Genomic DNA, 25755 nt, shown 5'->3' with positions numbered 1-25755 from the left:
CGAATATTATATTGATACTTGAAATCGTATTTTCATCCCTTACCTTTCTCCTCCTCCAATCCTCATTTATTTTAAAATTGTGTGTATATTTTTCTTACTAGTTATGTGTGTATTTTCTCATTATATATGTATGTATTATTTTTACTACTTTATTATGTTTGTATTATAGTACACCTCCACCCTAAATTTATTTATTTATTATAATGTCCTATGCCAACCGGTTGCCTGGAAGAGATCGCTCTTCTAGCGATAAGGCCGCCGATTGTATACTCTATAACATTGTTTTTTTTTTTTCTGTTTTAAAATTTTATGTACTTTGCTTGGTGTACAATAAAGTATATTTCATTCATTCATTCATTCATTTTCTGTATCTGAGCTGGGAGAGGGATGGCTACTGGCGCTCGCAGGGGTAGTACGCTTCGTTCCTACTTTGCAATTGTTGCACAGTATTTTCTTGGGAATAGTGTCTCCCGGCTTTATATTAACGCACATTCTATGATAAAGCATAGCGCATTTGGTACACTTCGCGCCATCTATTATTGCGAGGTATTTACCGCAATGATTGCACTTATTCGTCATAACGCTGCGTTAATATCAACTAGGCAATTATGAGTATGGATGCTAGATGGCACTAATAATATTTGATTTTGTAAAATTATTTTAATTTGATTTAGTTTTATATGACTATACTTACTTGTAATTGATTCTTAAGTGTCCAGGTTTATTATTATTTTATATGAACTTTTCTGGCTATTAAACACTTTAATTTAGTATTATATTTATCGGAGACTCGTTATCCTCACGGTCGCTCATTGTGGGGCGTCAGCAGGGATCCGGGCGAGAAACAAATACTTTTCAATATACACAGCACAGTTCCTAGGCTAGTGTTGCTTATTCAGCCGATAGTAACGTAATGAATTCTCGAATACAGAGTGCACGTTCTTTTATTAACGTTTACCCTCTCTAATCTAGGCTCTGTACACGTCATTTTGACGTTTGTGTATGGTTTATAAACTCAAACTCAAATTCCTTTATTCAATATAAAAGCATTACACTTACTTATTGATTGTCAAATAAACACTACCACCGGTTCGGAAAAAGGAACACCCTGACCTGAGAAGAACCGGCGAAAGAAACTCAGCGGGTCTTTTTTTTCTGTTATTTTTTTTTTGTCAAATTTATAAGGTACATAGTAGTATATGATTAGAAATAGCCAGGAGGCGATCGTTTCATTCCCAAGGTGTGCTATCAAACATAAACTCGCTAATTGTATAGTAACCTTTTGCACACAAGCGTTCCTTAACAATTTTTTTAAATTTGGCAACAGAAGCATTTTGAACGCTTTCTGGGATCCTGTTGTAGAAGCGTATACATTGCCCCACAAAAGAGTTACTGACTCTATGCAGTCGAGTAACAGGAGTAACAAGATTGTGTTTGTTCCTTGTACCAATGTTATGAGAATCACATTTTCTCATAAAAACATTAATATTTTTCCGTACATACAAAACATTACAAAATATGTATTGAGAAGCAACAGTCAATATCTTAATTTCTTTAAATCTATGCCTTAATGATTCCTTGGCTCCTAGGTTATAGATTGCGCGAATAGCCCTCTTCTGCAGCACAAATATAGTTTGGATAGCGGCTGCGTTACCCCAAAGCATAATACCGTAGGACATTATACTATGAAAGTAACTAAAATATACTAGTCGAGCCGTATCAACATCAGTAAGTAATCTAATTTTTTTGACCGCAAATGCCGCAGAACTCAGTCTACCCGCCAATCCGTTTATGTGGGGGAGCCACTGTAACTTGGCATCAAGAGTAAGGCCAAGAAATTCAGTTGTTTCAACTGGATCCATCGATTCCCCATTGATAAGTACATCGGGTTTTACATTTTGCACATTTGGTGTGCTAAATTTTACAATTTTAGTTTTTTTATTATTCAGCTAAGATTATTTACGCTAAACCAATGTACTATATCGGACATAGCATTGTTTACATCGTCATGCTGAACCTGTTTCCTATTAATTTTAAAAACCAAAGAGGTATCATCAGTAAACAATACTATATCATGTTTGTTCCCAACAAGAAAGGGTAAGTCATTTATGTATATGAGGAATAGAAAAGGTCCAAGAATTGATCCTTGTGGGACCCCCATACCAACTGAGACCCCAGGAGACCTTGTCCCTTTAACGTCAACCCTCTGAATTCTATTGTTAAGATAGGAAGTCAGAAGGTCGAGTGCACATTCTCTAATTCCGTAGTGATATAGTTTCCTGACCAGAGTTTCATGCTGAACACAATCAAAGGCTTTGGATAAGTCGCAGAAAATCCCCAAGGCATCCTGCGACCCCTCCCAGGCCTCATAGATATTTTTTATAAGTTCGATACCTGCGTCGGTAGTCGAGCGACCCCTCATGAATCCAAATTGTTTTCTGTGAAGCAGATTGTGTCTATTGAAATATGCTAATAATTGATTTAAAATAATTTTTTCAAATATTTTGCTGAGGGTAGGTAATATTGAGATAGGCCTATAGTTATTAGGATCTGAAGTGCTACCAGATTTAAATATTGGAATGACTTTACTATGTTTCATCAGGTCAGGAAATATACCACGCTGAACACAATCATTGAATATTATTGCAAGATAAGGTGCAATCACATCAATAATTGAGTTTATCACCTTTACAGAAATACCCCATAGATCAGCAGTTTTCTTAATGTCTAATGATTTAAATGCACAAATTATGATATTGGTGTTTACAGGGGTAAAATTAAATTTTGATTTGCATTCTCGTACATTTTCTTTCATCAATGATTCGGCAACAGCTGGAGAAGAAATAAGTAACCTAGTTGTAGAAACTGGTATGTCAGCAAAAAATTGTTCAAAAACTGAAGTAACTTCCCGTTCACTATTTATGACTTTATTATTATAATTTAAGTTTAATTCGGAGCTCCGATTACCACTTCTACCAGTTTCACAATTTATAACTTTCCAGGTCATTTTTATTTTGTTATGTGCATTCTTAATTCTATTTTTTATAGTTAAAGACTTAGCCAGAAAGCACACTTTTCTTAATAATTTTGAATAGTTACTTACATAGTTGGCAAAAGTGGCACTATGATTGTACGTCCTTTCATTATAAAGCTCGTACATTCGTTGCCTACTTTTATGAATTCCAATAGTAGCCCAATCATTGAATTTCAAAAAGTTTTTCGTATTAACTGTTTTAGAAGTGAATATTGCATTAAACTTGTTTCTAATTAATTTAAATAGGTTATTATACAAAACGTTGGGATTATCACTAAGAGTTAGGTGAAGGAGATTGGCCATAATATTACTTCTAAACTTCTCAATACGACTTCTGGTCAAAGGAACAAACATTATTTTTTCACAATTGCTTATTTTATTAATATGAAAATTAAATAAAGCCTGTTGTCCACAGTGATCTGAATTTAGTTTATTAATAATCATTTTATTTTGTGGAATATGGGTTGCAAATATATTGTCTATGCAAGTTGCTGTGGAATCTGTTATTCTAGTTGGTTCTAAGAACAGATTTACCAGATTATATGAATTTAACAATGATCTGAATCTAATACTTGTGGTTGTATTATGCAGTAAATTTATATTAAAATCTCCACAAACAATAATTTCTTTATTACATTCAGATAATTTTGATAAAACATTTTCCAATACATTTTCAAACAATTCATATAATCCACTAGGGGGCCTGTATACGCATACAACAATGACACGCTCAAGCTCTGCACAGGGTATTTCTATAGTTTGCTCAATAGAAAGGCTCACAATATCTTTACGTACCTTAAATTTAAAGTGTTTACTCATAAGTATTAAAGAGCCACCGCGAATAGCTTTATTCCTACTGAACAAACTAGCCAACTGGTGCCCACTAAAGTTAAACATGACCTGATAATTCTGAAGCCAATGTTCAGTTAAACACAAAATATCAATATCATTACAGGTCAAAAATAATTCAATATCTAGGTCCTTCCCTAACATTCCTTGAATATTTTGGTGCACCAGGTTTACAATTTTATTATTAGTTATTTTCCTTTTCTTTTTATTGGCTTCTATGGTAACTATACTATTGGTGCCAGAGACTACCTCTATTGTCTTAGAGTTTAATTTAAATTACTTGGAACATATTCCAAAATATATGGTCTTGTATTATTATACTGCTCAATAGAAGCAGTTGTCTGGTCAACCAAACAGTTGGTTGATTTTGTAACAATAAAATATGATAGCGTGCTTGCTATCTGTCTCTTATAAAAATTTGATAGGTGACACCTATCACATGTCAATAAACATGAACTATTATTAATTATATTATTAATATCAATTAATTCAATTTTATTATTGATGTCATTTTTTGATACATAATAACTATTTGTCATTATATGTAACCTATTATTTAATTTAAACCTAATTGCATTTTCCTGTGGCATATCTTTAATATAAGGAAATGTGAACATTAATATTCTTTCTACATTTAAATTTAATAATTTAGTGTAATAATAATCAAGAATTTTTTTGTTCACATTTCCCCTTCTCCCAACTAGTATGATTAGTGTAGTAGAAGGACAATGAGTACAATTCAAAATACTATTCATTATATGTGAGTAACTTGCACCTGGCATACAATAATTTGTTACTAATTGTCCCCTACACATGTCATTGAGCAAAACACCCATATCTCTTCCCATTCCATCACTATAAATTTTAGTACATTCTTTGGGAGGAACATGATGTGTTTTGCTTGGTATGGCGCTGACATGAGCTGTTGACTGAGATGGAGGCACCATACCAGGGCACAGCCCAGAACGATCCCCAGAGTCAGAAGCGCCCCGACAATCACAAGCATAGTGGTTTATGAGAGAGTCAAAGCGCTCCGAATTATACTTACTTAAGTCTAGTAGATTGTTCATGGCTGCGATATGACCAGTAATTTCATTTTGGGACAGTTCATATTTTTTTGATATGGTGTCTAAGGAGCTTTTTAAATATGATATCTCAGCCTGAAGAGCAGTCACATCAGCCTCATAACCTTGTCTCATATCTTTCACATTCTTATTATACTCAATCATTTTTAATTTGAGTGTATTTCTTTCCTTACAGATTTTTTCATAATTAAGGCAATTATTTCTAGATTTTATCAATTTTTGTGTTTTCTTAATATACCTATTAATTTTAATATATTTCTTGAATTTATTATTACTTAATAAGTAAGTAAGTAAGTAAGTATTCTTTATTGTACACCAAAGAATAAATAAATTATACAGTAATTGCAAAACTTGATCTAATTAATGTACAATTGGCGGCCTTATCGCTAAGCAGCGATCTCTGCCAGGCAACCATGTTACGTAGGACATAGTAATCAGTAATTAAACATTTCAGGTGTACATATATAAGAGAAAAACATACTTATACGAAATTAAACATATACATAGTAAACGTATATATACTATATTCAATATATAATAAGCTATATGTATAATTTGTACTACAGTTTAAATATGACTATAGGTAACATGAAATAATAAATATAAAATATAAGCCAGATACATCGCAGAGTAGGAGTTTAGAATAAATAGAAAAATAAAAATAATAAATATTAAGGAAACAGGTAGACAAAATTTAAGGGGGATGGAAGTTTGCTTTTAATAGCCGTTTGAATGTTGCTAGGGATTGAGCACGCCTTATGGTAAGTGGTAAGGAATTCCAGAGCCGTACAGCTTCCACAGAAAAGGATTTAGAATAGAAGGTTGTATTGTGGGAGGGGATTTTTAAAATGAGGTTATCGTTAGAGCGAAGAGAGCGACAATGAGTGTCACTCAGGAATTCAAAGCGCTTTTTAAGGTATGAGGGAGAGGTAGGATTAAATAGGATATTGTATAATAGGGAAAGAATGTGAGTATTCCTGCGAAGGCGGATTGAGGGCCACTTGAGTTTTTCGCGAAATTCTGAAACATGGTCATATTTACGAAGTCCAAATATGAACCGTATACAAAGATTTTGGATGCGTTCAAGTTTATTAAGCAATTCCTCACTTAAATTGGGATAACAGGTATCAGCGTAATCGAGAATCGGTAGCAGGAGAGATTGTGCAAGCACAATTTTAGTTGGTATCGGTAGAAAATTTCGCAATCTGCGAAGAGATCCGATAGATGCAAACACTTTCCTGCTCACCTCGCTTACTTGGGGGGTCCAGGTCAGAAATCTATCAAAAACAACACCTAGATTTTTTACAGTTTCACTGTATGGAACAAGTGTTCCATCAACAATTATATTAGGCAAATTGGGCCAATCAATGCGGGCGACTAGTTTTTGACTGCCGATTACAATTGCCTGTGTTTTTAAAGGGTTAACTCTAAGTCCATGTGATTTACTCCAAAGTACAATCGATTCAAGGTCTTTATTTAATATTTGTATTGTTTGAGGCAAATCAATTAATTTTGACTGTTTATATATTTGGAGATCGTCGGCATACAGGTGATAGAGAGAAGATAATTGAGAAGTAATGCAATTTATGAAAATAGAAAAAAGGAGAGGAGACAACACGCCACCTTGCGGAACACCGGCCTTGATCGTGCACCAATTGGAAAAGGAATCATCGACACGAATTCGTTGCCGGCGACCGCAAAGATAATTTTGAAACCAGTCAATCACTTCAGGAGATATGTTAAGAGAGAATAATGAAGCTAGTAAGAGCTCGTGGTCAACATTGTTAAAGGCATTGCTAAAATCTAGTAAGATCAACGCTGTTAGACATTGATTATCCATAGCAAGGCGTATATCCTCGGTAATTTTGACTAAAGCAGTAGTCGTACTATGACCTTTTCGGAAACCAGATTGAAAAGGGTTAAGGAGGTTTTGTCTAGATAGGAAAAGGTTTAATTGTCGATGCACAATACGTTCAAATACTTTAGATAGGAAAGGAAGTATGGAAATAGGACGGTAATCGGAAAAGCGGGAGGGATTTGATTTTTTAGGTAAGGGAATAACTTGGGCATCTTTCCAGGAAGAGGGAAATGATCCTGTAGAAATGGAGTAATTGAATATACTTCTAATAATAGGAACTAGGATGTCCATGATAGGGATGATCATCTTACGGCTAATGGAGTCAGTACCGATAGCATCAGAGTTCACCTCTACAATACCTCTCTCAACATCACTATCAGTGATATGACAAAAAATGAAAGCTGGATCATTAGAAGTGGGTAAAGCTAGAATTTGATTTTTAGTATATAATTTCGTGGCATCATCGATAGAGCAAGAAGACGAGAAGTGCTGATTAAGCTGATTCAAATCAATGTTACTAGGGTGATTATTATGACGTGCTTTCCCAACTCCAATAGATTTAAGAAATTTCCAAACTCGGCCAGTATCTTCTTCGTCGAGTATTGATTTATGAATGTGGCGTCGTTGTTTATCTCTACACAACCTGTTGCAACGGTTCCGAATATTTTTATAACTGATTCTATTTTCGTCAGAACTATCGGCCTTGTATTTTGATTTAGCCATGTTTTTTTTGTGTTGCAATGTTTTAATGTCCTGCGTAAGCCAGGGAGCAGGAAGATGCCTAAGCCGAACAGGTCGAATAGGGGCATGTTTGTCATATAATTGTATTAGAAGTGTGTTGAAATTTGCCACTCGGTTATCAATATTACAATCAGTGACAACATCATTCCAATCAATTTTTAAAGCATCCTCCCTTAAATGCTCCAAATTCATACCACTAAAATTGCGCTGCAGAAGGATTCTCGATTTAGCTTTAGGGGGGCGTATTCTGTAGGAAAGATAAATCAAATCATGATAGGAGAAGGCTTCAGCAGAGCATTGGCCATGCTTAGCGACATAATCTGTGGAAGAAACAAGAATAAGATCTAGAAGAGACGGGGTACAGTTAGGGAAACAATGAGTTGCAGAAAGAGGGAGTATATGAATATTGGCAGATTGGACTAGTGATCTTAGCCGAGAAGAGCGAGAGTCAGATTTTAAAAGGCACGTATTAAAATCTCCCATTATAATGGAATGTTGATACAGTGGAATATACTGGTCTAGAAGGGATTCAAAGGTAGTAAAATAGTCAATCATTGAATTGGGGCTATAAAACACACCGAGTAAAATTTTAACTTTCGAAAATGCAAGTTCAATGATTAAATATTCTACTCCTGGTGTTGCTTGAGCCCTAGACGTGCCAATGATCGTAAAGGACAGGTGGGAGCGAAGATAAATAGCAACGCCTCCACCAGTACGATTAGGACGATCATTCCGAATAAGTTGGAAACCAGGGAGAACATAAGATGAAGAGGACAAACATGGTTTAAGCCATGATTCTGATATCAGAATAGCATGGATATTCCTGTTATCAAAAGAAGTTAACATATCTGGATAATGTGCAGGAATACTCTGAGCATTGATGTGTATAATATTAAAGGTTTTCAATACATCCGAGAAAACAGAATCAAGTGTTTCATTAAGAGTGGGAAGACTGTGAAAGCTACAGTTTGTGCTCAATTCATTAGACGAAGACACTGAGAAAAAAGAATCATCGAGGCTTATATCTTGACATGTCATCGAAAGAAAGAAAAAATATATTTATATATAATAACTAAAAATAATAATTACAATAAATAATAAATATATAAAAAAATAATTATAAAGTGTACAATGTCCCACCAGCAACAAAGTCCTGTTATAATAACCTTAAAGTTACAGGTTTGTAGTTTTACAACAACATATAACAAAAAAAAAGAAGACACAAAATATTACTAAACGAGTCAAAAAACCCACTCAAAAAATAAACAAAAAGAAATTAAAAAAAAAAAAAATAATTAAAATATAATAATTTACGCCGATTATGTTATATCTATAGTACTACAGTTATCACTTATAATATAGGTAATAAGTTATTATTGTTAAAATTCATTTTTTTTTAAAACTAAGATTACATACAAAACAATGATAAACTAAAATGACGAAAACAGAATTGAACACCTTACTACAAGTTATTTATTATAGCAAGGTCATTCAAAGGAAGATATACAAAAAAAAAAAAAAAAATAGTACTAAAAAACAAAAAAGAAAAAAAAAATATAAAAGAAAAACGTAATAAAAATTAAAATTACATCATAATTACTTTCGTTAAAAAATACAGACCAAAACAATTAAAAACAATTATAAACGAGTGCAATATCAGTACATTGAAATAAAAATAAAAATATCTAATAATAAAATAACAACAACAAGAAATAGTAAATTAGCGCAAATCTATGGCATTATAATATGCGTGAAGTTCGTTTATATTGTGCGCATTCAGATAAGACTTGTTTACTCGTTTACATTAAAAATTGTAAGTGGGTAGAAATTTAATAAATTTACTACGTTGAAGCTATATTTTAAACAACAGTTATAAATGTTTATTTTATACAGCATTAGAGTACAGTAGTGAAATACGAAAAAGTGCAGTTGAATTTGAAAAATTTAGTGACAGAGTACCAGATAGTTATTTCTTAACCGCTCTTCTTGAACGAGAAATGGGAAGCCTTGTCTCAGGGCTCCTTACCACCGTTCCTGGGCTCAGGGCTGGGGAACCCTCCTCGACTGCAGACCTCGACGCAACAGGAATAAGTTCCAGATCACCCCGACACTCTACTTGGTGGCGAACTCCGTCTGGGCTGATGATGTACACATATCCATCGCGGGTCCAGCAGTTGGTGACGCCAAAGCGCTTCCGGGCTTCAAGAAATAAATCGTGCCGAGGCTTAGTTAAATACTCTGACTGTGTGATGCCCGTGCCCTTCAACTTTGTTTTGGCATACCATACTTTGTTGCGAACCACGACATCAGTGAACTTAACCACAACGGGCCTTGGTTTTTTTGTCGGTGAGCGACCCAAACGATACGTCGTTTTTATACTGGAGCTGGAAAAGTTCGGCAAATCTAGATGCTCAGCGAAAACAGACACAACCCGTGAATTAAGGTTTTCCGTCTTCATCTCGGGGATACCGTGCAAGAGCAGCACTTTGCGCCTTCTTCGCATCTCCTGACGATCCAATTCCGTTCTAAGGAATTCAACCTGATGTTGTAAGGTGTTCAACGTGGCTATGATAAAATTTTTAAAAGCTTCAAAATCAGCAGCAATGGATGAAGTGGTCGCAGCAATTTTGCTACTCGAGTTCTTCTGTAGTTCGTGCTGGAACTCGTTCATTCTAGTGTGAAACATCTCAGACATAGCAGAGAAAGACTGTTTTAATGAGTCCATTCTTTGTCTTCTAACTGTCACTTTTTGAATTTTGAATCGTAGTTAAAATACAGCGGTTATATCAGTGAAAAAATAAGGAATATATCTTGCTGGCAGGTATTGTAACTCACATGTACATAATTTGGATGAAATAAATAAATAAATCCCAAATTGCTTATTATTTTAAAATAAAAGATCGAATTAGTGTGTTACTTATTTGACACCTGTCAACTCCTTAATACTAGACTGGAAGAACCCATGTCATCACCAGTCAAATCAATTGTCGAAATGTCTTTGTTACTGGTGAGCGGGGACACTAATGTGGCTTTATATCCAACCAGTTCATCATATAGACACTGGGTTTGAGAGGCCTTCAAGTTGAGGTTATTGTTTTCTAATTCTGATATATATTGTTAGGCCTTATGTAATTTAGCTTTTAAGTCATTGGTGAGCATAAGAGCTTGCTCATACTCATCTCTGCAATTATCAAACCCACTGACTATTTCTTGCAAATTATTATTTTGTTCTTCCATTTCTACATATCGTAAATGTAACTGCGCAAGCTCAGATTTTAATGCGTTGTTTTTATTAAGAATTTGCAAGAATTCGTGTTCATTATCATCCCTTTCTTTTAACAGTAGATCACACTGAGTCCTGGATGCTTTTAGTTCCTGGAGCGTCAGCTGGAGTTGTTCCTCGGCCTGACGCGCCTTGGTGCTACGAGTCATCATGTTTTATAAAAATAGAAGTTATTAGATAAAATAATATAGACGGCGTCAGTGTGATCAAACAGTTGACTTATAAATTGTGAAATAGGGTTTCTATAGTAAGTTAGAGGGATAACAAGAAGTTGAACAAGAAAACTTTTTAAAATTGAGTTCGTTACCTGCGTAATGTCAGCTGACGAACACAACACAAGAAAACACTGCACATTAACGAACGACACTCAGTATATTAATATACTTTTTATATATTACATTAATAACTTGATATAAATACAAAATTAAAGATAATACAGTTATTTTTTATAATAAAATAATAATTTTTATTTGTTGAGAGAAGTTTTTTATGACATTAGGCTAGTGTTGCCACAGGGAACTATATGTATTATTATAATTGTAGTATATATATTCCGAACTATTGTCCCGGATGCGACACGGCCATCCTGTGTTACACGCGTCCTCGTGTGTTAATCTGGAACAAAAGCAAATACCGCAAAGTATCATTCACGCTCGGCCATATCTGACCACTCTACTAAAATAACTGAAATAAAAGTCTTGTGTCATCAAATAATCTTTATTCTAAACACAAATTCTATAACAACATTGAAATATTACATAAACGAAATAAGTGATTGACTACTGCTGCAAGTTCTCCCCGTACAATTCATGTACACAGTAACTAAATCTTCCCTGTAACCGTGAAATCGACATATACACACGTACACTTAAGTCAACCCTGTGACTATAAGTGTTCAATGATAGTCATCCCTGTGACTCAAATCAACAGTCATCTCTGTGACTCTCAAATCAACAGTCATCCCTGTGACTCAAATCAACAGTCATCCCTGTGACTCTATTCAACAGTCATCTCTGTGACTCAAAACAACAGTCATCCCTGTGACTCAAATCAACAGTCATCTCTGTGACTCAAAACAACAGTCATCCCTGTGACTCAAATCAACAGTCATCCCTGTGACTGAAACGCAACACAAAATTAACATTCATTCTTTTAGAGTACTTGCAGCAATGTCAGTTGAAGGTTCTGAAACTTTTTCAGTATCACATATCGGTAAATCACATTTTTCATTTAAATCAATGTCTACATTAGCTCCTGGCATTTTCCTAACCCTATCATGCGCGTACTTATAGGTTCGTTTGGAATTCAAAGCCTTCAATAGGTAGCGGTCACCATCCAAAACTTCTATTATCTTAAATGGGCCCTTGAATTTAGGGTCTAATTTGGTTTGATTTCTTTCTTCGTTTTCAATTAATACAAACTCGCCTACTGTAAATTTATTAAGCCTTGCCTTTGTACTATTAAACCTTTCCCTATCATATTCAGCCGATTTTCCTATATTATTAGCTGCGCTTTCTCTTAGTGCGTCTAAATCAATGGAAATTTCGTCATTTTGTACCTCGCTGGTCATCAACGACAGTGGCCTGGCTACCCTACCGATCATAAGCTCGAGTGGTGAGCACTTAGTAACCCTATTGATAGTACAATTGATAGCCAATTGCGCGTCTCCTAATGAATCCTGCCACGATTTTTCAGAGTTAATCTCTACTGCCGTTAGCATCGTCTTCAGTACGCTCATGACTCTTTCAACCTGCCCGTTCGCACGAGAAGAGCCGGTGGCAATTAAATGAAGGTTTATATTTTTACTGTCACAAAATTCCCGAAATTCTTTGCTCGCAAAACACCTCCCTTGGTCAGCGATGATACGAGTGGGTGTTCCAAAAAGTGCTACACTATTTGTTACCGCTTGAATACTACTTTTTGTGTCAATATTAGCAGTGTGATATAATAAAACGAATTTTGTGAATGCATCAATTACAACAAAGCGTACTCTTTTACATCATTTTTCCCACTAAGTTTGCCTGTGGCGTCGATGTGAATAGTATGCCAGGGCGACGTAACCTTAGGTATGGGGTGAAGTTCGGATTGTATTTTACCTGATCGAGATTTAGCTACCTTACATGTTACACAACTATCTACAAACCGTTTAACATAGCGTGACATTCCCTCGAACCAATAATGATCATATGCTTTCTCGAGCGTTTTCTCCCACCCAAGGTGAATAAGGGAATCATGAATGTTATTTATGACCGACCATTTCAATGCATGTGGTACAATCGGAAGACACCGTGTCCTATCGTTACGTTGTATCTTTCTGTGCAGAATACCGGATCTAAGGTCATATGTATTGGCTAAACTATCTTCCAACTTACCGTTATTCATATCGTCGATAATTTTGATTATTTCGTTATCTCGCTGTTGTTCAGCGGCTAACCAATTTGAAGAGAGCTCGACTATATTTACTCGCTTGTGCTCTACTTTACTATAAGGGCGACTATTGTTCAATGACACTGGTAGAGGATTTCGAGACAAAAAGTCAGCATGTGCCATGTGTTTGCCCGGTCTATATTCAACATCGAAGTCAAAACATTGAAGATAGGACCACCACCTATGCACTCTAGGCGTCAAATCCACTTTACGTTGGGAAGACTAATGAATTACAGTCCGTCACTACCAAAAATTTACGTCCATGCAAGTATTGTCTAAAATGTTTGATAGCATTTACGACAGCGAGTGTTTCCAATTCGTATGAATGATATCGTGATTCCGCGGGAGATGGACGCTTGCTAAAATAAGCTATGACATGTCGTTTATTGTTATGAATTTGAAATAAAATAGCGCCGTACCCCTCTGAACTTGCGTCTGTATGAAGTTCTACAGGGAGACTAGGACTAAAGATTTTTAAAATTGGTTCATTAGTCAATATTGTAATTACTTTTTGTCTGATTTCTTCATGCTCAGGTTTCCAAATGAAATTGCCTTTGAGGGATGTTAATCTATAAAGTGGAGCCATTAAACACGCAAACTGTGCATCAAATTGTCGAAAATAAGAAGCTAGTCCTATGAATTGCCTTAATTGTGTAACGGTTTCAGGAGGTGGGTGATTCTATTTTTCGCTTATTTGGTCTAACATTACCGTTTTCTACCTCATAGCCTAAGAACTCAATTTTAGATTTAAGAAAAGAGCATTTTTTAGAATTTAAAGAAAATCCGGACTTGGTGAGAACTTCAAGGACGGTATTAAGTCTGTCAAGTCCCTGTTCTTCCGATTCAGCCGAAATCATGACGTCATCAACATAAACAATGACGTAATCACGTGCCAAGTTTCCTAATGCATTTACGATAGCTCTTTGAAATACAGTTATAGCATTCTTTAAACCAAAAGGCATAGTCAGATATTCATATTGACCATCAGGAGTTACGAAGGCCGTACGCTCTATCGACTCCTCATGGCATGGAATTAAATGGAATCCACTAGCACAATCGAGTTTAAAAGAATTTGGCTCCTTGTAAACGTGATATTAAATCAGTAATGATGGGGAGGGGATATCTATCAGAAATGGTATTTTCATTCAGTTCCCGGTAGTCAATACACATCCTATCGGACCCGTCCTGTTTTTTAACTAACAAAGCTGGGCTAGCAAAAGCCGAACAGCTTGGCCTAATTATATTTGCCTGTAAAAGTTCGTCAACTTTATTTCGCATAACGGTACGTTCCTCAACCGATAACCTATAAGGACGTCTTTGAACCGTTTTGCTCGGATCCTTTAACCGTATCTCTAATTCACCTGTCATGACGCGTGTAGTAGGCATACCGGTTATAAAGAATTTCGAATAACGATTTAATATCTTTAAAAGTTGTGATCTATGTTCAAAGGGTATATCTGTATCGATACATTTAAAGTCAGGCCAAGAGTTTTGGATAGTGCAGCTATTAACAACATTATTTTTTAACAATTTAAAGCTAGTACTCGTCATCACAATCGAAAATCCTAAATTCAAAATTTCACGACCAATCATTATGTCACTGCGTAAATAAATATCAGGTAAAACATGTAACAACAATTCTAATGAGTGCTCATTAGTAATAACTTTAGCTAAAATTTGTTCTGTTGATTTTACACTGCTTTGGCCAATACCAGTTAACGAAACAATATTACAACTACGTTTTCCGCTAAACTTCGTAGCCAAACTTTCCTTTATTAATGAACACTCAGAACCAGAATCATAGTGAAAAACATAGGACTCACTGCGATGTTGAAGGTATCCGGTAGGAGGTTCTACTACGCACAGGTCGACACGACGCTCGGCCGACGTACTAGCGCTGGTGTTTCCACCGCGGGAGCCAGCTCCTGCAGTACAGCGACTTGCCACATGTCCCAATACTCCACACTTGAAACATCTGATGCTCGTTGATTTTTCTACACGATGAGAAGTGGAAGTCACGTCAGTCTTCACAGGAGATTTTGGCTTGTAGATTTTGGGCTTTGATCTACAGTCAGCCTGTCGGTGACCCAATTTCCCGCAGCCAAAACACTTTAATGTAGGCTGCTTGTAAAATTTTGCTCGCTTGCTATCAGTTGTTGACAACGTCTCTGCTTTGCTGCAGGAGCTTTTCGCTTTTGATACGAGAAAGCCTGCAATTCTTTTTGTAGTTGCTGGCGGGAAGTAATTTCCGTTGTAAAAGCAAGACGTTGTAATCGTGAGTCGTGTTGAGAAATGTGCGCTAGGGCGGTTGCTACGGCGATCTGTTCTTTGGTGCAATCTTTCCAACGGCTCATCAATGAGCTAATAATCCGACTTGCGCATGCAGCTAATGACTCGTTGTCTTTTAATTTTTCACTATTTAAGTTAATAAGGGTACCTGCACATGTGTCTGTAGATATGAATCTTGCAGTGAATAGGTCTTTAAACTCCGGCCACGATAACCCAGGGTATGATATATGTGACAACCATGATGATGCGGTACCTTTCAGAGCCTTGCTAATGACAACAATGAGTTGACCGCCACGTGGTGGGTTGTCTTCGAAACAAATATCCGCTGTTGCACACCAAGATCTCGCGTCACTTTCTTCTTTATCTGGGTTGAATTCCGGTAGAGTGAGGCGATGACTTGATTCATGCGGTCGTAGCGTAGAGATTAGTGCCATCATATTTTGGTTCTGTTTTTCAATAAGTTGTCGCCATAGTTCTTCATGATTTAGCGGTTTCTCAGCCCGTTGAAATCCCACTTCTGATATCGGAGACTCGTTATCCTCACGGTCGCTCATTGTGGGGCGTCAGCAGGGATCCGGGCGAGAAACAAATACTTTTCAATATACACAGCACAGTTCCTAGGCTAGTGTTGCTTATTCAGCCGATAGTAACGTAATGAATTCTCGAATACAGAGTGCACGTTCTTTTATTAACGTTTACCCTCTCTAATCTAGGCTCTGTACACGTCATTTTGACGTTTGTGTATGGTTTATATTCCGAACTATTGTCCCGGATGCGACATATTTAATGTAATTGTTAGTGGGTACAAGTTAACTTTCCACTGTGCACTAAATTATGTTTTTGTATATTGCAGCACATATCACTTTATTTTAGATATCACTAACACTGTAAATATGTAGTCACAATTTATATAACGTTTTAATAAAACTTTTATGATGATGATGAGCGCCGCCGCATAACTCATTTTGGTCTCGGTAGGTTACTGCGTTAATTTTGGGGTATCAGCTTTGACATTTGAGTTTTGAGTCCTTAGCTCGTTTACCAGGGACTTGAGGTCTTCCTGGGCCACGAGTTGGTCATTCTCTACTTGGTTGGTGTCACGGATCGTTTCGATTGTTTTGTTTATCTGTTCAAGAGCTACACGCTGGTCATTGAACTTTGACTCAAGTTCGTAGACTAACCAGCGTGCAGCTTCAGATTCTTTACACGTTTTTTCCACCTTCTCCATTAATATCTTTGTATTTGAATCATGATAGCATTTTATTTCGACCAGGATCTTCCCATGCGCAGCCTCTAATCTGGCTACTAGATGTTCATAATGGGCCTTAAGGCGCATTTTTTGGGCTATATGCCTATTTCTCGAATCAGCCAGTCTTAGGATCATTTCATAAAGTCCGTTCATTCCGTTACTTACTTCTTCCCTTATATCACGGTTAAGGTTACGGGATTCCTCTAGGCGGGTTTTGCACTTCTGATAAAGTGCTGCCGCCAACTGCGAGATTTCATGCAAGGCTCCTCCACATCCAATCGATATATCTGAGGTTCCTGTAAAGGAGCCCTCCAAGTCCCCAGGCTCGGAGACCGACCGGATACTGTCGTTCATCCTTGCCTGGGTTGCAGCTCTTATGGTCGATATTTTTCGCAATAGCGCGGAGTCGGATTTTGGACGGTCAAGCCGGTCAATATCCGGGGTAGACGTTATGGGCTCTATATTGCCTTCACTCGCAGCTGACCGAGCTTCCTCAGGATCCTTACAACAACAACAACAACAGCCTGTAAATTCCCACTGCTGGGCTAAAGGCCTCCTCTCCCGTTGAGGAGAAGGTTTGGAACATATTCCACCACGCTATTCCAATGCGGGTTGGTGGAATACACATGTGGCAGAATTTCTAAGAAATTTGTCACATGCAGGTTTCTTCACGATGTTTTCCTTCACCGCTGAGCACGAGATGAATTATAAAGACAAATTAAGCACATGAATCAGCGGTGCTTGCCTGGGTTTGAACCCGCAATCATCGGTTAAGATGCACGCGTTCTAACCACTGGGCCATCTCGACTCCAGGATCCTTAAACTCTGTAATATTAATCACAGGTATCTCCGCTGTGTTTCTTGTTACATTGTCGTGTAGTTTCGGTTTTATTTTGACCGTATCTAGTTGCTTCCTTGACCTAATTGGCTCTTTGGCAGCAGGTTTGCCAGGAGCTGTGCTTGTCGACGCCACACATGGCTTCCTGCTGCTTTGTCTCGAAGCGACCGTACCAAAACTCTCACTTTTTTCGGACATTTCCGAGTTTCAGTGAGTTTTAGTTGGTGACCCAGAGGAAATTGGTATAGGTCTAATAGACTGCCCTCGTATCAGGCCAGGGAAAGAAACCGCGCAGCTCTAGGACCGCTGGTTCCGGAGTTATTGCGATTTCGATTTTCTTAACAGTTAAAACAAAAAACCAAAAATGTTTTTTTTTAATTGGTTTCCTTATAAAGAGTAACGAGGGACCAATCCTGCTCCAAGCCCCAGACGCCCCGGACAACTAGGACTCGAGTTATCAAGGTCTGAAGTTTTCCAAGATGGCCGCCACAAATGTCAGAATAGATGCCACCTTGCGTTTATGGCAACCCGGTGGTCCAGGAGTGTCGAGTTTGGTATCGCCAGAGAGGTCTCGTTGTCTCGGATAACCCTAGCTATGTTACGTGACCCTCCGGAAAACCCTGAAAAAGTTTTCCCCGAAAAACTAAAGAAACGGTCGTAACTCGGAGGTCCCTTAAGATATTTTAAAAATTTAAAAAAGTTAAGGCTCTAAGAGTTACACTGATTTAGATTTCTGTATTTTCAGAATTAATGGCCGGGGCCTCTAGAGGGGGCCTCGTGTTGTAAACAACTTTTTAAAATTTGGATAAAATCTAAACTACTTGTCAAAAAAATCTGAATTTTTATATTATTAAACTATTTATTTATTTATTTATTTAAACTTTATTGCACAACTATTTAACAAAAAAATAAATTGAGCAAAAGGCGGGCTTAAAGCTATATAGCCTTATCTACCAGCCAACCTTAGCACATGCAAGAAAGAGCGTAACGCAGATGCATAAAGCCATCCTTATATTGAATTACATTACACATACATACATATATATACACATATATATATAAACATACACACACTTACATAAATATATATTATAAATATATACATATAACATACATTTAATAATATACTAATGATAAAGTAACAAAAAGTTAACAATAATACTAAAAGTACAGTGTAATAATAACAGCTTAAATAAAATAAAAGGGAACGAAACCAAGAAAGGCGATAAAAGCTAAGACTTATATTTCTTTAAGAGAAATTGTTTTACCCTACTTTTGAACAGATCTTTAGAGGACGTTTCTCTGATGACGACTGGTAATTCATTCCAAAGTCGTATAGCGTTAACAGTGACAGAATTAGATACAAAACCAGATGTGTGAGGAGGAATAGAAAGAAGAAGGTTATGAGAAGAACGAAGATGCCTAACATGAGTATCGGAAAGAAAATAAAATTTGGACTTAAGATAAGAAGGAGCAAGTGGATTATAAACAAGAGAGTGTAGAATACATAGTATTCTTAAATGCCTACGATCTTTAATAGGTAGCCAATTAAGCATTAACTGATATGAAGAAATGTGCTCAAATTTACGGAGGCCATATATAAATCGTATGCAGGTGTTATGCAATCTTTCGAGTTTACTTAAAAGTGTTACATTAAGATCGGGGTAACATGCATCACCATAATCTATAATTGGTAACAACAGACAATTTTCCAGTTGGATTTTTGATTTAATAGGCAAAAAGTTTTTAAAGCGCATGATGGAGTGTAGTGTGGCATAAAACTTGCGCGAAACCTCATTAACTTGGTCAGACCATTTCAACGAGTTATCAATTAAAACACCCAAATCTTTAACCTTAGATGAAATAGGTATAACAGTGTTATTAAATAGTAAATCAGGTAGGGGTGGTAGGCTTTGAATTAAAGCTAACTGCCTAGGGCTCCCAATAATAATAGCTTGGCATTTTGATGGGTTAACACTAATTCCATAATTTTTTGACCAAGAGGCAATACGAGAGAGATCGTTATTAAGGGCGGAAATAGTGTCAACCAGGTGGTCTACGCTGCACTGTTTATAAAGCTGCAAGTCGTCGGCATAAAGATGGTACTGGCATGAAAGAATTGAGGAAATAGAGTTAATAAATAATGAAAATAGTAGTGGAGAAAGAATACCGCCTTGAGGAACACCAGCAGCAACATCGCACCAGTCCGATCTATCGGTTCCAACACAAGTTGCTTGCTTGCGTCCCCGAAGATAAGAAGAAAACCACTGGAGAGCGATGTCTGAGACGTTTATGCGAGATATAAGAGAGAGTAATAAGTCATGATCGACAGCATTAAACGCGTTACTAAAATCGATGAGTATGAGAATCGTCACAGTCTTGTTTTCCATACCCTCTCTAATATCCTCGGTAACTTTAATTAGTGCAGTAGTAGTGCTATGGCAATGGCGAAAACCAGACTGAAGTGGATTTAATAAACTAGTTGATAAGCAACTTTTTAAATAAAAAAAAATGGGGGTCATCGATCGTTTCGATTTTTAAATTTAGTTTGAATATTTCAAGTTTTCGATTTTTTTGGTTTTTCGTGAATATCCTTCTCAAAAATAATCCGATTCGAAAACCGAAAACGTTAACGAGTAGGTATTATTTTTCTCTATAGATTGAGATATCGAAAACAATCCCAAGTCAACGGGGTCCGATTTTCGGGCCACGCCCTAAACTTGTTTTTTTGGCTGTCACTTGTCCAATTCTAGTGATAAAAATCTGAAAGTAGTGTCAAAAGTTGCGGGCAGCTGAGGCCTTTAAAACAAGATGTTAAAAAGTACACCTCACCGCTTTAGATTCGGCAGCGCATTTAAAAGTAGTGGCAAAAATTTACCTTTTTCCGGTTTTTACCCCTGTAAAGGGGTGAAATGTAATCCGATCGGCACAATTTTTTCACCACTATCTGCACTGCACGAATACACAACACTAAATTTTGACACTAAATTTATTAAAATCGGACAACTTTTTACCACTTTTCCGTATTTTAGCTATTTTAACAAGTGCGGAGCGACTTTGTTAGAGTGTTCACGCGACGGCGGACGGGGGGAAACTGGTTAGGTTAGGTTTATTTTTTTTTTAAACTTTACTCCCACTAATTAATTGCAAAAATACTACGTTAAGACAAACGGGGAAAATCCCTCATGGACGCCTGGGAATGGAAAGCCCAGGCAGTGCCGGACGCCTACCGGCTAAAAACCCCGTTTGTCACGAAATCAAAATTTTTAAACTCATTTATTTACGTTATATTCCTCTGATATTAATTCAGAGACTTTATACATTCAATTATTTATATTTACAATTTAAAAAGAAAAAACATGTATCTTACAAACTATGACTAAAACTTTGCTTAATATATACAACATTTTCTACTATCTACTTATCTACATTACGCTTATTTACTATTTTACAGATTTTATCGCAATAGTTCTTAAGATCGATACCGATTTCTTTTTTCTCTAGTATATTCGGTAGGTTACTTATTTCTAATTTCACCCCCGTCTTTTGTTCAAAATTATATCTGTCTCTCTCGTGTATGGGACAGTCTAACATGCAGTGTAGTGTCGATTCTACAGCCTGCGAGTCGCAGATACATAATGGACTGTCCTTACACTTGAACCGGTTCAAGTATTCGGAGAATCCACCATGCCCCGTGAGTATCTGTGTTAGGTAGACTTGGGGTCTTATGTGCCTAATGTTTTTATGCGCCTTTACCGCGTCCGGAAAAAACGCTCTCGTTACGGAGGCCGTTCCTCCCGACTGGTATCGCCGGTTCCATTCATCTAGAGTCTTCTCACGAATGTTACTCTTGACGAATGAAACCGGAACCTGGTCGTAGTCCGGCTTTCTCCAGCTCGAGAGCGCTGCCTCCTTCGCCAGGCAGTCCGCGCGCTCGTTCCCGAGAAGGCCTGCATGGGCTTTAACCCAAAATAAAGAGACAGTTTTGCTCTGCCTTAGAGCCTCATACAGATTCCTTCTTATTTCCACTGCTAGTGGATGGAGGTTCCATTGGCCCGTCACAGTCTCCAGCGCTGCTCAAGAGTCACTGTAAAGACCAAAGGAACCGCCATTGTTCCTGAGGATTTCGCTCGTGGCTCTGCAGATGGCCAGGAGTTCCGCCTGATAGACTGTGCAATACGCGGGTAGGCTGAGTTTGACGGCCTTGATCTCGGCTTCATTATTCCATAAGGATAGTGCCGCCCCGACCCGGCCGTCAATCTTGCTCCCGTCGGTGAATATACGCACCTGTTGCACATTGTTATGGTCTACCTGGTTCTGGTCTGAGAGACTTCGGATCTCCAGATCCATCTTCAGCGCCGGATGAGGAGATTCCGCAAATCCCACCGCCCTTTCGGTCTCTCGATCGCCTAGCACTAAACGGGATGAGCCTCTCCGAGCCTCGTACAGTGCGGCTGCTTCCTGTATTCTAAGGTCGAGAGGTAATATCCCGGCCAGTACCAGTGCCGCGTTCAGGGAGACAGTGCGGTAAGATTTACAAAGCTTGTGAGTGAAACCTCTCTGAACCGCGTTTAAATATTTTTGGACCCAAGTTTCCCGGCCGCAGGCGCCCACGCCGCCGCCGCATAAGTAATAACTGGCTCTATCGCGGCTTTGTAAATAAGCCGAATGATGTCTGGGTGCAGACCCCAGCTCACTCTGGTGGCTTTCGACAACATCTTATAAATATTAGTAGCTTTCGCACAGATTTTAGCCACGTGTGTGTTAAAAGTCAGTTTACGATCTATTGTGATCCCCAGGATTTTGATCTCGTCAGACATTCCAATACACACCCCGGCCATGCTCAAACGTGGGGTGTCCGTATTTCAATTTATTAGTTAAAATCATCGCACATGTTTTGTACGGGGTAAATTTCAATTTGTTTGCGACACCCCATTCGTGAGCAAAACCGAATGCAGCATTGGCCTGCCTCTCGATTTCGAGAGCACTATCTCTGGCGAATACCAGAACAATATCGTCAGCAAAAGCCTGACAAAAGTATTCTTGTTCTTGTTGTCCATCTCGTGCAATAGTGGGTCTAGTAGAAGATTCCACAGGATAGGGCCACCTATTGACCCTTGCACACATCCTTTGTTTGTGGTTCTTTTCGTCTCTTCCCCAGCATATCTAAGTCTGACTTTCCTGTCGTCGAGGTAACTATTAAGTAGCCTCCTGATATTAACCGGTACTTTTTCCTCAGCCAGACGAATTCTGATTGCTGGCCACCATGCGCTGTCGAAGGCTCCCTGTATATCCAGTGACACCAGGGTGACAAGCTTTTTGAGCTTAATCTTTCCTCTGATATGGTGTATCAGGGTATAGAGGGCGTCTTCGGTACTCTTCTGGGGCATGAATCCGAACTGGCGAGTACTGAAACGCGGTATAAGCTGCCATTTTATCCTTGCTACTATCATCTTTTCCAGGATCTTCCCCAAAACTGGCAGCAGGCCTATAGGTCTATAGGATTTGGGGTTCGTGTAATCTTCCTTGCCCGGTTTTCTCAATGCCACTACTGTGGCTTCCTTCCAGGTGTCCGGGAAGTGTCCTAACTCTAGGCACTTATTGTATAGGGCAAGGAAGGCGTCCGGGTCCTGGTATATCGCTCGACTACAAATGTTCGCGGTGAAACCATCCACCCCTGGAGCCTTCTTCGGATTAAATCCTCCTATCGCGGTCTTTAGTTCCAGCATAATAAACGGCGGGTCGTGATGTTCATCATCCTGCCTGTCGTTTATTCGCTCTGCCACCTCTCTGGTGCGGCGATGGTGGACATTGTCTGCGCTAGCGAGATCTTCGTGGTAGAAAGTCTCAGCTAGCAAATCAGCTGACTCTTTGGGGTTAAGGTGTGCTCCGTCTTTGGTTAGGGTCAAGTCTTCTTGTCTCCTGGTGGTTTTCCTTATTATTCTATAAACTCCATCCCATACTCCTTCCCTATCCTGTTTTTCGCAGAATTTCTTCCAGCTTTGTGTTTGGGCTTTCTTGGCTTCGCATTCATATTCGTCTGTATCTCACCACCGTCTTCTTCATTTCGGCAAGTTCCTCGCTCCACCACGGGATGGTAAGTACCATTTTGTTGTTTTTAGGGGTATACTAGTTTTGCATGTATTCGTTATTATTGAGATGTAAGTATTTATTATAAATTTGAGGACCTCTTTGCTACCTATACTTAGAATACTTTCTTCGCTAATTTCTTTTTCAATTTTTCCTTGTTTTAACGTTTCTCTAAAGAGGTCCCAATTTGCTTTTTTAGTGTTATAAATCCTGGTAGTTCTTTGTATGTTTATACCCTTGCTTTTTTGTATTTTAATGTTAAAGTGTATGGTATTGTGGTCGGAGCTGGTGGTGGTTTGGTCTACCCTCCAATCTTCGATCAGTTCTAGCAGGTCAAGTGAGCATGCAGTTATATCCACTATACTGGTGAACCTTCTGTTCCCTCGTATAGTGTCGAACGTGGGTGTGTTCCCCACGTTGAGTACCTGTAATTTGGACTCTTCCAGGGTCCCGGTAATTTTTTCTCCCCTGTGGTCCTATATGGTGCTGCCCCACCAGGTGCTCTTTGCGTTGCAGTCTCCTCCTATCAGTAGTTTATTGGGACCCAGCTCCTCTCTGATGTTCTTTATTTGGTCCAAGTATAGCCTGATGAATGAATGAATATGGGCTGATCCGGTTCGAAGTAGAAGGACACCGCTACGATTTCCCAGGCGCTGGTTCGTATCCTTACTACAACAATATTGTTGTTAGTAAGTTTCGGGCACTGGATGACATCAAGATCGTCGTCGAAGACGACTATGGCTGCCTTCACAGTCCCATCTCCTATGACTGCGCTCTGGAAGACTCTTGCACCACGGTATTCCTTCATTCTTCTCACGCCACCCACATATGGCTCCTGGACCAACGCAAATGCGATTTTGTTTTCACTGGCCTCAATCATGAGTTCGTTGATTGCCAGTTCCTTACGCTGGAGGTTAGCTTGGGCGACTGCATATTTCCTGGTGAGGTTGCCTACCCTGGAACGGCTGTGGACCACCTTAGCAATAGGCTATCTTCGCCCTTGCTAGTGCCTCCCACCTTCCTCGTATAGGGCACTGGTCGCTGAATGCGTTGTGCTCAACGTCTTCCAGTTTCGCACTGGTACAGTTGATGCAGCGTGATACTGCTCCGGCTATCCAGTCGGGACATTTTCTTTTAAGTGCAGTCCACCACAGTGACAACACCTCGGCTCGATTTGTTTACAAAATCGCCTCCAATGTCCATAGCCCAGGCACATGGAGCATTGCACTAGTGGCGACTGATCCGATGCTCTTATTCTCTGCATATCTATATGCACTTTACCCGTTTGTAATATCTTATTGTGAATAGCCGGAGAGACCCTGAGCACAACGTGTTTAGTGTGTGGGTTTCTCGTTTTTTTGCAGTATTTTATCTCCACTCTATCGTCCGGTTTGCTAAGATTGTGGAAAACTGATTTATTTTGGTTTCTCAGCGCCGTGAGAATGTCCTCCTCACTGTGTACTGAAGGAAAGAAAGAAAGAAAGAACACTTTTATTTGGGACAAGATGACAATTGGTACAAAATAAAAAGTAAAAACAATAATAAAAAAAAATAATTAAGTACTAATAAATTATCATTTACACAAAAAAAAAGAAATAAAATGAACAATAAAAAAGTAACGATACAAAAAAAATATAAAGAAAAAGAACAACTACAATATACGTGATGTGTCCCAAAAGGTATACCATTCAGCAATTCATAGGTGTGGACACCTAATGCTGGTTTTCAATGGTACCCTTTTTTATACCTACTGACGGGCGGTGAACCAATTAAAATACAAATACTAAAATTTAAAATAAAAACAATATTTTTAAGTGGTAGTGCCACGCTGTATACCTTCGGGTTACAGCCGAATGGGCCGGCACGCCCGGGGAAGTACCACTCTCTCACTTAAAATCGGCGTAAAGTGGTAGTGATGCTACCGCGTTTCGTCCGGTAAGTGAGAGTTCCGGAGGCCCAATCCCCCTCCCCCCCAAAACTTGATGGTTGTGCAGAATTTGGTTAAATTACCC

General features: G+C 38.3%; 1 protein-coding gene and 1 pseudogene across 1 annotated transcript; both read right to left on the bottom strand.

The window, feature by feature from the left end:
* Positions 1 to 786: 786 nt before the first annotated feature.
* On the bottom strand, positions 787 to 16120 carry LOC124542554 (annotated as a pseudogene).
* Positions 9260 to 10492, bottom strand: LOC124542698. Its single transcript, XM_047120615.1, has one exon. It carries the CDS (start codon positions 10290 to 10292, stop codon positions 9534 to 9536), a length of 759 nt encoding a protein of 252 aa, XP_046976571.1. The 5' UTR covers positions 10293 to 10492; the 3' UTR covers positions 9260 to 9533.
* Positions 16121 to 25755: the final 9635 nt, after the last annotated feature.

Source organism: Vanessa cardui, chromosome W (assembly GCF_905220365.1).
Source record: "Vanessa cardui chromosome W, ilVanCard2.1, whole genome shotgun sequence".
Taxonomy (NCBI): Eukaryota; Metazoa; Arthropoda; class Insecta; order Lepidoptera; family Nymphalidae; genus Vanessa; species Vanessa cardui.
This window is presented reverse-complemented; position numbering and strand designations above follow the sequence as displayed.